This window comes from Brachionichthys hirsutus, chromosome 22 (genome assembly GCF_040956055.1).
Source record: "Brachionichthys hirsutus isolate HB-005 chromosome 22, CSIRO-AGI_Bhir_v1, whole genome shotgun sequence".
Taxonomy (NCBI): domain Eukaryota; kingdom Metazoa; phylum Chordata; class Actinopteri; order Lophiiformes; family Brachionichthyidae; genus Brachionichthys; species Brachionichthys hirsutus.
This window is the reverse complement of record NC_090918.1, coordinates 1,372,582-1,386,142: the sequence shown is the minus strand read 5'-3', so window position 1 is coordinate 1,386,142 and position 13,561 is coordinate 1,372,582. Positions and strand designations below refer to the sequence as shown.

Genomic DNA, 13,561 nt, shown 5'->3' with positions numbered 1-13,561 from the left:
TTTAAAATGTTTTTTTGGGGTACTCTGCTGTGGAATAAAGTTAAATAAAGATGAAAAATAGTAATGCTATGGTATTTATATTGAAAAATATTATTTCGCCGAATCTATATTTGAAAGATATTTAAATGAATAGATTCGGGGGGGGGGGGGGGGGGGGGGGGGAATGCAACATTGTGATCGCCGTACAAATGTGATAAAGAAAGATTGTGATTATAAAGAAGAACAAAAAGATGGGCTGGCAGAACACAATGTCCTGAACACAATCTAACAAGGCAACTCATCACAATAAAGGCATGTTAATGGTTTGATATAATTTGGATTTTATGAGTCAAAATGTTGGCTTAGTGCCTCATCATTTCGATTTAATATTTCATATATTCCTCATTTAGGGCCTATTTGCCACCGGCAATGTGCTTTTTATTTCTCTCTTCCATTTGCATTTCTTCTAATCTATTTTGTCTTGTCCTGACAGAACCTTTGCAGGAGGGAGAGAGTGGAATTAAGAGAGGAAGAATAAAACGCCTCAGGGGGTTATCTATAAATTTCATGACATCAGGCTCACATCACGGCACAAAGGTCAAGAAACTTTCTTTTTACAAGATCTTTTCTGATATTTTGATATGTTTACCATCTTCACCAACTATAGCTTGCCAACATTTGCTAATTGGCACCAACGATCAGGCATATCCAATTCTGAGGAGAATATAATTCATTCTAAATAACCAAATTAAAAACACGTTAGTTAAATCACGAACTTTTCTTTCTTCCCCTATAATGTCGCCACGAACAAACCACATACAGTCATTGAAAATATGCTTTTACTACGGAAAATACTTTATTCACTTGAAAGCACGAGAGCCCAAGACGAGGGTGTCTTTACACAAGAGAAGCATATAGAGATGAAATGTGATGAACAAACACGCTGGCTGCAGGTTTCAGTTTCAACCGGAGGAGAATTCCCATCGAAATCTGGAAACGCAAATATACGCTGATTTCCTGAAAACCTGCATGTACTTTTTACACTCAGTTTTAGCAACTTTGGTGCATCAATTTATTAATGCGTCTTCTAGCTGCTGACCTAATAGCGTGAAATGTGAGACCGATATATATACATATATACAAACTTCAAATTGCAGACACACATTTAGTCTTCTTTGTTTATTAGCAACATATATAAAAAATAAGATTTTTTTTTTTTTCATTTCTGGGAAGAAATTATTTTTGGTATGCTGATAGATCAGAGATAGAAACTCTTAGAGGTGACATTGAAAATGTTTTAAAGCACTGTGGGATTAAATACTTAAAAGAATTTAGCAGAGCAAGTCAATTCTGTGGTTCCAGCAGATGATATTTGAACGAGATAAATATTTGACAGTCATGGAACAATGCTCCAGTTTATCTGCAAGAGATCGATACCAAATATGAGGCGAACTACCAGTAGACCAACTGCCGGTAGATCTCATTTTAACTTTAGGTGTTTTGATACAAATGATATCCACTGCCCTGCATTAGTTGCATCAAAACTACTTCTTCCTAAATCCTTTTTGCAATCTTTGAACTTTTGAACAAATTAACCTTTTTTTTTTATTATTTCCAAATGAGTGCAGGAACCACAAGCCGTGCCCTCGCTGTATCTGGAGCATGAAGTCAGATGCAGGAAGGTTGAACAATACATACATAAATGAGTATAAGAAAATAAAAGCAACGTAATATAATATGAACACAAGTATCAAAATTGGAGGTGGGGGGGGGGGGGGGGGGCATCAATGGAATGGGACATAAAACATTTAATATTAAAGAAGTACATTTAAAAAAAAAAAAGAGCAATTATTTTAAAAAGTGATCTATAAATAAAAAGATTCTCCCTCAGTGTCCTGTAAAAATCATCAGGCGTCCTACTCAATTGTCGCATCCACTGGATCTGTTTGATTTTACCAGCGTTTCATGCCAGATCAATTAAGACCACAGACACAACCGTTTACGCCGACTCGGGTAAAGATAATTCAGTGCAACTTTACTTCAGACATTCGGGCAGCCAGTGCCCCTTCGCAGTGTCCATTTTCATCCTTACAGTGTATCTGATCAAGCAGAGACGGCAGGAAACAATCGGCAGGGGGAATTGCTGCAGGAGGTTTTCTCCAGGACACTGAACCATGGGTGAGGGGGGGGGGGTCATGTGGGGGGGGCGGGGTGTCGATATGAACCTCAAGAGGTCTCGTTGACTGTTCGCTCCAGCTCTATGACTTTACTCCTGCTCTCGTTCGTCCTCTGCTCCAGAGACCTGAGCGACGACAAACAGATGGGGGTTCAGCTCTCCCGGGGACAGCTGTGGTTTGAAACAGTTTGTTTTTAGGCTTCGGCCTTACCCTGAACCTGCATCGCACCCACCTCCACCAGCACTCTAGCCAACATTCTAAGTCCCTACTTTCAGTCCTAAACTCTTCCATCGCTCTTCTCTCGCCGCAACTCTCTGCATTTATGCGAGCTTGAGACCAGAACAAGATGAAGATGAGAAACTGGCGATGCTACGTTAACCTGCTAACCCGAACTACCCATGAAGCTGCATTTTATTTATTCAGTACATCAGGTACATTTCAGTGTGTGTGTGTGTGTGTTTACCTGTGCAGGTCCAGCAGAAGTTTGTTTGATGTCTGCGTGTCGTTGCTTTTATTCCTGAAAGGAGGGTGCGTTTCCACTTTGGGCTCCACCGCCAGCTTCTGTTGCTCCGAGCGACGCCACGCGGCCATGACGACAGCGGCCGTGTCCTCTAATTGGTCGGGATAGTCTCCGCCCAGACCGAGGACGTGCGGCTGCTCCTCTTCAAAGGTCGACAGCAGATTTCTTGACTTGACTAAAAAGGGAGTTGAAAAGTATTTAATTTTTACAAATGTATTTTAAGTAACATTTTCTCTGTGTTTTAAACAAAACGATAAAGCTACAATTTAAAATATTTTAAGAGTGAAAACACCAGTGCAAGTGCTTCATCATATATAATATATTGAGCCCGCCTGTTTGTGTCGGTCGGCAGGTTGGGAGAGGAAACGGAAAAAAAACATAAAATGATTATAAATTATATCTTATTCCTATTACAAGTGTGCATGTATGTGTGTGGGCGGTGGTAGAGAGGATGCGGTGAAAGGTCAACTCCTCTTCATCAGTCTCCGTGACTGTTATTGCCGTGGGTGTAACGAGATTATCCGCAGTGTTTTAATGGAGTTGGCTTCTAGACCTTCGTGACAATGGGAACAGCAGGAAAAGGCGCGTTCGGCTTAAAACTGGACGAAGCAGGAATTCACCAGGTGGGCGTCGCAGCACTGTCTATGCTGCATATGAATAATAATAATGACATTTGATATCACAATATATTAAACTGGAATTTCTTTTTTTTTTTACCTGTGGTTAAGTAGGATTCTTTGACACCCACATGTTCGGAGGCAAGCCCAATTTCGGTGATGGTGGAGCGCTGAGTTAAACTGTCGGGGTAGAAACTCCCCAAAAACAAAGCGAAACACAACACGACCACCTACAAGTCGGGGGGGGGGTAGAGAGAGAGCGAGAGAGGGGGTAAATAATGAATCAGTGCTAACCAGCTAATTAACGGTGGAAGCAGATGTTTCCAATTCAATATTTTAATCAATGTTTCATCACAACAATCTCTTTACGCACACACACACACACACACACACACAGTACCATTAAGCATGATGATGTCTGGGTGCCCGCTACCCTGCAGGACTTGGGGAGTTTTCCTGCCACCACTGCCTGCAGAGACTGCAGCTGCTGTAACAGAGACCTGGTGGGAGGACACACACACACACACACACACACACACACACACACACACACGTTTAGACAGACATATCACACGCATTTTACATTAAAATAGCCTCATGATTATGCAGGTGGTACATCTGAACAAATAAATCTGCAGGGAGCTTTACAATCAGCTTGATTTTTGAAATAATAAAGTGCAGCCAGTGTTTCCTGCAGCGTCCTGCCTGTTCCTTTCTGCTGCACTGTGTTCGTGTCAGTAAAACAAACGCCTGCTCGGGACTCGGTGGAGGTGGGAGCTGACAGAGAGGCGGATGCGACAAGGGATGGACGCGCCGGAATCATCCCATCTTTAATTGTCTGTTTTTATTACTGACACCGCTATTATGGCAACATTAATAATAATAAAAAAACAGCAATAAACTGCAAAGCGTTCATTCCCGTGTGACGTCAGAGAACGCTTAGCGCTGCATCATATCCGAGGCCTGAGTGACTCTTACTTGTTGGAACACTCCAGAGTTTCCACTTTCCTGCGGAGCTCGCTGTTTTCATTGGAGCAGGTCTCCACCCTGTGGTCAGACAGTAGTACTGCAAGGTAAGCTTTATTCTCATCGAGATAGTGTGATGAATATTGTCAGTTAATCTATCTGCTGCAATGAATAGATGAAGAAATGAAGAAGAGGAGGACTCACTTCTTCTCCAGGGTGTCCATGTACTCTTTCTTCTTCCTGCGACTCTCCTGGGCTGAAATCTAAAACACACAGAGAGAAGTCTGTTCACCTACTTAAATAATATTATAGGAGTAACAGTTAACCCCCCCCCCCCCCCCGCACACACACATACACTAAATTTTAGAATGACTTCTGGTACATACCTTATTTTTGATCTTCCTGCGGATCTTCTTCAGCGCCTTCTCCTCGGCCTTGGTGAGCGGCAGTTTGGTGGGCACTGGGTACCCTTCAGCCACCAGCGTGCGTCGCTCCTCCTCAGTCAGCATCAACGGGCCAGACCCCTGCAGTTTCTACAAAAGCACAGGGACAATTCAGGGGGGTCGTAGAAGCCATTTAGACGAATGCAAATTTTAACCCCCGACTCACATTTGAACAGTTTCAGGTTATTAGACTAGTCGATGTTAAAGACACTGAAAGGTTCGTTACTTACGTGGGGCGCAGTGAGAAGTGGGGAGTTGGACAAGCAGGAAGAGGCGCGAGGCGACACCTTCGGACTGGCCTGGGATGGAGGGGGGCTGCTTGGGGAGGTGGGGCAGGACAGGCCGGGCGGGGCGTGGACGGGGCTCTGGCTGCCTTCAGAGTCACTGCCATGGGAACTGGGAGGAGTGGGAGGCATCTGCAGCGACTCCAGACCTGAAACATGATGGCAGAAGGATAAGCTTTCACCGCCAGTCCCACCAACAGAAACTTTTATCTGTCATTTTGATATGAGGGACTAGTTCAATAAAAAAAAAAAGCATTTAAGGTTTGAGAGAAATAGAAAATCTGGGTGCATCTTATTCTGTTTTTTCCAGTCATGATCAAAACGTCCTGCAGGGGTCGCTGCAGCATCAGATCACTGACGGGAAAAACCAAGGAGGCAAAGGAAGTTTTAAAGACACACCTTTGGGCGAAAGATTGAGAAACTGGTCAACTTCATGAGGCTCCAGTTTAATCTGGGGGATTATGCTCTCCTCCTTTATCTGATAACAGAGAGAGAGAGAGAGAGAGAGAGAGAGACAAGAAGGATGAAAAGAGATCAGATGTATAACATGAGGATCACAATCAAGCTTGACTGTCTGATAATAATCAAAGCAAACATAAACCAATCAGAAATATGTCAGAGATGTTAGATACGTCATCTGAAATGGATTTCAGCCTCCACCTTGTTGCCTTTGGCCTGGTTCTGGCTGCTGACTGTGGGCTGCGGTGGGGAGGCCGGCGCAGCACGGACCACCACAGGGGCCTCGGGTGCTTTGGGACCCGTGGCCAGCGAGAGGGAGAGGGTGGGCAGGAGAGAAGGAGCCTCACACAGCAGGCTGTCGATGTCATCGCTCTGCTCCATGGGCCACTCCCCGTCGGACTCCGCTGCAGAGGAGGAAAGCCGGACTCCTGTTAGCGACTTTAAATCTGCACAGCTGGCGCCTCGGAAAACATGTGAAGAACGTCTCTCGATCTAAAAAGTCTTTTTTGTTGTCCTGCTACATCCTTTTTGTGTTTCGTCTTAATTGTGTGTCCTATATTGTATGTAGTTATTGAAAATGTAAAATAAATAAATGTAGAGGAGTTCTCCTCTGTTCTTTAGCGCATTTGAGTTCATTTCTAATCCTCTATTTATTCATTTATTTGCATTCTTTTTTTTTCTTTCACTGTTTCATGGATGAAATGTCAAAATGTTATTTGCATCCAGATTTTCCGCTCAGAAATGAAGGTCCACCTGCTTCGCTGCCTTGCTCTCCGGTCAGGTGCGACAGCGGCGACTGTGGACGGCTGTCGCCGCAGAGCGAGTAGCTGTGCTCCGCTGTGATGTGAGGGGGGAGAGGCGAGGAAGGGGACAGATCGCTGCCGTCCTCCATCTCCATGGTCTCCATGCCGCCTCTAACTCCAGACAGGAAGGGGTCACTGAGCAGCTGGCCCAGCAAAGCCTCCTGGGAGAGGTCATCCAGGAGCTCGGAGAAATGCTGCAGACAGGAAAAAGAACATGCTTTAAATATCTTTAATACAAAATGGAATGGAGAGGAGAGGGGAGTAGACAGACGGATAATTATATAAAGCCTCACTGCTCCTACGGTCTGTAATTAGAGGCTGCTTCCGTCTTTGCTGCTCTCGCTCCTTTAAGTTCGTCTCTCATGGGGAACAATCCAGAAGCCAATTAGAAACTTGTAAAATCTTCTTTCAGAAACAATGTCTCTCTCTCTCTCTCGCTGCAAGTGTGATTCTCAGCGTGGCGAAACACTTACAGGTTAGCAAAGAGGCCCTCCTCCCACTCCTGCCCGCTAACTTTAAATCCCCCCCCCCCCATTGCCCTTCTACCATATATTGGACATTTATTCAAAGAAAGTCATTTTATGCTTGAGTGTTATTAAAACATTTAGTTTCGTACATCCATCCTTTCTTTGGCCGCCTGGCTGACGAATGCAACATTTACATTCGGTATAATGCCGTTGGACATTGCATGAAACTGATCTTTATTTATGAGATTCTGTTTCAGATTCTCTTGTTTGTTGTCATATGATCAGATAATATACAAAAAATATATATAGCACCAATCCCGTCTTAAAGGCTGGCAGTTCTCCAGGCACACTATAACAGGGAATGACAGTCATTGGATGCCTTTCTTTATCATTAATGTGAAATGTGAAAATATAAAACAGATGTTTCTGTTTTCCCATTCCTGCCTTCGTGTTTTTGCACATTGCTGATGCAACTTCAGCTGTTATGGCTCTGTTGCCAGGCAGGGAAAAAAAAGAAAAAGAGCAGCATTCATCCAAATACATTCCATCCATGAGAACTCAGCCAATGAGAATTTAAATTAAACATGCATGGGAGTGAGACGCTGTGAGCTGTTGATTCAGCCAGGCCTGCATTCCCTTCCACAGTTCAGAAGCAATCCAACAGAAGACTGGACAGACTGGATGAATAGATAGATGAGAAGACAGAGAAATAAATCAAGATGGGGGGGAAGGGACGGAGAGAGGAGGGGCATTTGGCAATATTATTGTAATAAGATATTTTATAAAGATATTTTACTAAGAAATGTACAGTATGTTGTCATATTATGAGAATACATCCATAATGAAGTAACTTTATTTGTGACATGACCTACATTTTTTCACATAATTTAATATTACATATCAGGTTGAGAGTTCTTCTCACAGATGAAAGGTTTTTCAGAATCATTTATGAGTGTGGCAGTTTATTTCGTAAGATAATGAATTATCAGGCATGAGAAAGACAGACCATCCGAAAAAGCGAATCATTTCACAACTTAAAATTGACAAAAATCTAAAATAAAATAACAATCGGCTCAAAATGAGAAAGACATTTCAAAGTATAGACTTGTTTAAGAAACTGAAATAGGAGTGGTCAAAACGCCCCCACGCCAAAGACATAGGAGGTTATTATGCTGTTATTCTCAGCGCGTGCATGAAAGGAAAAGATGTGATGCAGGGCAGTAGGCTGGGCATCATGATCCGTCTTTGGTTGGGTGTAACGCATTGCATTTAACAGAGACCTCTTTGTCTCTGTGGCCTGACAGGGAGGCGTTATTTAAGGCCACAGACGTAACTCTACACTTTCCAGCTGGGAAACAGAAACCCCGAGAGCTGAAAGCTGAATGAGAAAAGTGGCATTTTAGATTGGGAAATATGAGCAGAAATCAGTTCTGTAGGTCAGCTAACTGTGACAGGAAGAAAGGGGCTTTCTCATATTTTGCTCAATAACATGCCTGAAAACACAATTCAAAGCAGGCACAGAGTATCACTGAAAGTACAGATTGTAATATTTTAATGAAGTCACAGTGAATTCTAGACCGAGAGGAGGAAATGAACAGCAGTTATCTGCCCAAATTCAGATTAAACCTAAATGTAGCAGATAAATATCTATGTCATCCAATGAGAGGCGACCATCGGAAGTTAGATGTAAAATATGCTGGTGGTGTCATCGAATCAGAGAAACACTGATAAAGACTACAAATGATGTCATAAAAGCATGTTGAGATGAAACGCAAACCCGGTTGCGAGGAATGCGTATATTAGCAGGCTTGCGGCTAAGGAATGGTAGCATTGGGTAAGATGGCTAAAACAAAACCAGAACGCGACAACCTAATACATTTAAGCTAAATGTGTACTTTCCCGGGTACACGTATTAAACAAAGACAACGTTCGTTCAGTTTTTGATTGAAGATTTATATTAAACATTGGGTATCATCTGCATAGAAAGAAAGCAGATGTCATGCTGGTGAAACATAATTTGTCATCAAAGGTCAACAAAGAATACCTTTAGTGGAAATTTCTTTTTCTGTTTTTTGAAGTGACACATGAATGAGTTACAACACACCTTAGAAGTGAAAGATACAAATATGGCAAGGTTGGAAACGGTATCTGCAGCGCTGCGGAGATTCCTTCATCAGCTCGCAAAGGAATCTCCTGCAATAGTATAATCATGAAAATACCTTCAAGACCAAGGAGAGAAGTACATACATGACTATTCTTAGACCTTTACTGTAAATACATATCTCTGAAGAAAAACCATGATAGTGAGAAATATTTTATCTTTATTTGGGCTTTTTTTTAATTCCAAGCTCTAAATTGATCCTTGGCTTCAAGTGTCTTCTATCGTAATTTAACTAAAATAACTAACTGAAATAACTCAAACGCTTATTCTAAGTCAACAAATGCTATACATGCTGCACCACCTATTTTTAAACGCTATTTACCATGTGACAGATCAACGGGACAATCCCTCTGGAAACAGTTAGAACTTGATAAAACAGCTCGGAGAACTGAACTGTTGTCCTTGCTTGGGCGATGTTGTTGCGTGTCAGCATAAGGAGACAAATCACAAGCCTTGGAGAGCTTCTGCCGTCGAGATCTTATCTGCCGGAGGCGAGCCCAGCAGTAAGGCCTCATGTCCGGCCAGGGTTGGGTTCTCACAGGGTGCATCTGGCTGCTCGTCTCGAGATGCATTTGCATCATTCTTTCTCCATCAAGCAGCAAGTTCTCCCCTGAAGTCCCACGAAGATGACCTCGCTTTGCAAAGATTCTCTCGTACCAACGGAGATTTGAGCCGCTTCCCACAGGGATAACAATCGCATACTCCCTGACCCAGATTCTATTCGATGAGGGCAGCTTGATTTCTTCTATTTAAAGGAACCGGGATGAATGCAAGACAAAGCAGCAAACAATCTCCTGAATGTCTTCAGCTAACAGAAAACACTTTCCCGTGTTTCTACACTATGATTATGGAGGGTTTGGGTCATTATCAACCCAAAAAGAGCTACTGGTAAATGAACCACCCAGTCAACCCGGCGTAGTTTGTGTAGTTCTGTAATCAAGTGCAGAAACGCTTCTGGAATAAATCTCTCTTGCTGAAAACGTGCGTTGCGTGCACGCGTTAGTTTCGTCTTCGTTTTCAGAGGCTTTTCTGACAGAGCTGTTTGAGACAGAAAGGAGGGACGCTGACCTGCAAGCATCTGTTTACTATTTTGACCAAAGACTGTCACAGATATTTCATATTAAGTGTTTGGGAACTGTGTTAATGTGTGGAAAAAGGGTGTAATATGGGACCTTTAAGATTAGAGCTCTCATTAAATTAAATATAACCAGCTCACCAGAGATCCTTCGTATGCAAAAAAAAAAATCACGTGATGGGGGGTGGGGGGGGGGGGGGGGGGGTGGATGTAAACAACAGGATGTGAGAGAGAGTATCCTGTGGGGCTGCTTGTGTTTACCATCCACCCACTGCCAACAAGAAGAATACACTCAGATAAACAAACAAAAATCACACCGGAGCCTTTAAAGCTCTAAAAGCTTGAATAAAAGAAGGCTCAAAAGACTCAAATGTACGCTGAGGAATGGCAGGAAAAGAAAGTGTCACGGAAAAAAAATCTATAACGTGCGGTAAAGATGTCAAAGTTCAAAAGTGTGAGTCAGTCTATTGGTGGAGAGCTGCGCCGATAAATGTATGGACGATAACGACAAACAGACCCAGAAGACGACGCATGGAAAACGGCCCCTTATTGGGTCCCTCTGCTTGTGAAATAGCTCGCATCTGACTCCTGCAGCGTCCCAAAGGCCAAACACACACACACACACCCACACACACACACAAAGTTTCCGGTGTTACTTTGTCAAACTGACCCCCAATGTTTCAGAACACGATCAAACAGACACTGACCGGCCAGATGGAGCGAGACTGTTTATTCAGAATCCGATTTTTATCACGTTAACTTGCAAACAAGTTTAATAATTCAGTATTAAAATGAAATGCAAGTTACATTGCAATGCAAATTTTTTGCAATCAGTACATATGGGATGATTAAAGATATTCTAATTGTCTAGTTTCTAATTTTTTTGTAAACATGGCAACACACGAGAAAGTACACCGTTGTTGTGTGTGGATGGTTTTATAAAGTTTATAAGCATAAGTAACATTGGCCCATTGTATTTCATGTGTCCCTTTACAATTTAGTTAAAGTCATTCTTGTGGACATTTATTATTTTATTATTTAGAGTGTGTGAGCGTTCCATCAGATCAGGGTGTGCTTCACACATCCTGTATTCAAACACAGCTGTCAGAAGGATGACTGCGTCACACACAAGCACAGCTGTCCTCCAGCGTCTCTCCCTCTGCTCGCATCCTGAGACACGCACACACACACACACACACACACACACACACACACACACACACACACACACTAGTGAACTCCCTGACTCTTCTCCGCCTCAGTGTTTTTCCATCATTCCATGTGTGCTTTTTAGATCTTCTCCCTTCAACAAAAAAAACTCCTCCTTCTGTCTCACTCCTCCTCTGTGGATGAAAGCATCTTTCACATAGAGATTGGGTGATGAAGACATGTGTCATTGTCCCCCCCCCCCGGTCACCGCAGTTACTGGCTGGGTGTAGGTCCTGCTTAAAACGCCACAGTGAGGATTTTAATCCCTGGAAAATGCAAGCACTCTAGAAAGTCTTGTTCGTGCATGCGCCTGATCTTAATTCCTTAAGGCTTGCCAAGTAGAAACATGTCTGACTCATGGCATAGACAAACACACACACACACACACGCACACACACACACACACACATGACTGAGCTTGTTCGTGTTAAATTAACTCTGAATTAATTGTGCCTTCTTTAACGTAAGTTAATAAGTAGCAGGTAGTAGTTTTCATATTTCATAATGAGTGATTGGCGCATTTGGTGATGAATTTCAGCCGGACTTGTCATTAGCATATTCTGCACAGCGTGCTAACAAAAGCTGGACCAGAGGACGATCGCATGCGACCCGCCCAGTCAACTGGGCGGCGAGGACTCTAAAGCACTCATAGAGCCAAAACAACAAATGTATAAATACAAATGACAAAAGTTTTACGAGTCGTTTCAGCAAGAGAAAAAGGGAGCAGTGCAAAATGTCAGGCATTTTGGACAGGAGGGGACTCGTCCCGACTCTCAGCTCACGCTGGAGGAGTGATGGATGAGGAGGGCTGAAAGGTGGACGGAGAGGCTTCTGTCTTAAAACTGCTCCCGGTAGCACACTGAACCCACAAGCCCGGTTGTGAGGCACAGGAACCATAAAAAAAACAACAAAAAAAAACATCAAAGCTTTTAGGCAGTCTTGCAGCTCCTACCCCGAACTGTTTCATTAGAAGTTCACAGGAAAACGCTGGGATGTTTCCAGCAGGGCCGCACAAAGCCTCGCACCTACCGACGCCACTGCAGCGACCACAGCCCAAATACAGCGCTGCTGATTCAGAGGGTCTGCAGATGGCTTTGCTCTGTTTAACAAGGCCGCAACTACAGAAAACTGCATCCAGGCAGGCTATTAAACCCACGCCCTGCTAACCTCACACACAGTCATTTAAAGCTTTTCTGCTGCCTAAAGCAAACTAAGAGGTTGGTTGTAGGGGGTGGAGGGGGGGAGTGGGGGGGGCAGAAAAGCCAAATCAAAAAAGAGACAAAATGTGGAGACAGACAGGGTAACATTTAGCTTTGCCACAGAGACTTGTGGATTTTCCATAATGATCCCTCTCACACTGATTACTACCTTCGGTTTGCTCTCAAACAGTTTCCTGTCTGCAGCGAATTCGAGTCCGAGTCCACTTTCAAAGTCGAGAGACAAGTTGCATCAGATGTTGAAAAAGAACAAAGTATATGTGCTCCGTGTGCAACGCCATCTGGAGACCACTGTCATCTTCTGCAGCCGAAAGTGGGTCAACTAAAGCAACCCTGAAGGGAGCCATGTCGTACTTGATATTGTTCAATCGGCCAAATCGAATGTCTACCCCAGGGGTGGGCAAACGTTTTTACTCGCGGGCCACCATGGGTCCTAAAACTTGACATAGGGGCCGGACCAAGAACAGATGGATGGAGTGTTTGTGTGAGCTAATATAAATGACACATGAAAGCTATTGCATTCAAGGATTTGGCCTTTTACAGGTAGCATTACAGGGAAAAGGTCAAACGAATGAGGTTTAATTATTATACAATTTTATTTAATGACATAATTTGGACAAGTTTGGCGGGCCGGATTAAAAAGACCAACGGGCCGCATATGGCCCCCGGGCCTGGGTTTGCCCATGTCTGGTCTACCCACTATGGTTAGCATTTAATTCCAGAGCGTTGACTTGCCTGCGTATGCTGGTAATGGATACTGCATGCTTGTGCAGTAAAGAACTGATGAAGTATATTTAGGTACAACACAATGGGTCCCGTTTGCAGCAGATACGTACCATTGGGCTGGATCCACAAATCGACCATGTCTGTGTAGGAGAGAAAAATGGAATCAGTGGGACAGAAGTTCAGGGAACAAGAAGAAAACTTTCAGAAATAGATCAATGGACAGACAGATGGATTAGCAGGCCAGGCTGCTGAACCGAGCATGAACAAATCAGCACTTCCACTTTCACTCTAAAAGTTTTTCCTTTAAAAGGAGACATATTGTAAAAAAAACTTGCTGTGCTGTCCTGCAAGCATCTGTTTGCTAGTTTGACCAAAGACTGTCACAGATATTTCATATCAAGTGTTTGGGAACTGTGTTAACTTCTATTGCATATGTTTACTCTATAACTAAGAATGTC

General features: G+C 43.3%; 1 protein-coding gene across 1 annotated transcript; it reads right to left on the bottom strand.

Moving 5' to 3' along the window:
* Positions 1 to 2,093: 2,093 nt before the first annotated feature.
* Positions 2,094 to 13,227, bottom strand: LOC137910853 (cyclic AMP-responsive element-binding protein 3-like protein 2). The gene is made up of 12 exons (XM_068755268.1): positions 13,214 to 13,227; positions 6,199 to 6,442; positions 5,647 to 5,849; positions 5,386 to 5,464; positions 4,933 to 5,135; positions 4,646 to 4,792; positions 4,464 to 4,522; positions 4,272 to 4,340; positions 3,694 to 3,793; positions 3,394 to 3,523; positions 2,620 to 2,851; positions 2,094 to 2,281 (listed from the first exon to the last, which is right to left on the bottom strand). The coding sequence occupies exons 1-12, from the start codon at positions 13,214 to 13,216 to the stop codon at positions 2,206 to 2,208; spliced, it is 1,545 nt and encodes a 514-aa protein (XP_068611369.1). The 5' UTR covers positions 13,217 to 13,227; the 3' UTR covers positions 2,094 to 2,205.
* Positions 13,228 to 13,561: the final 334 nt, after the last annotated feature.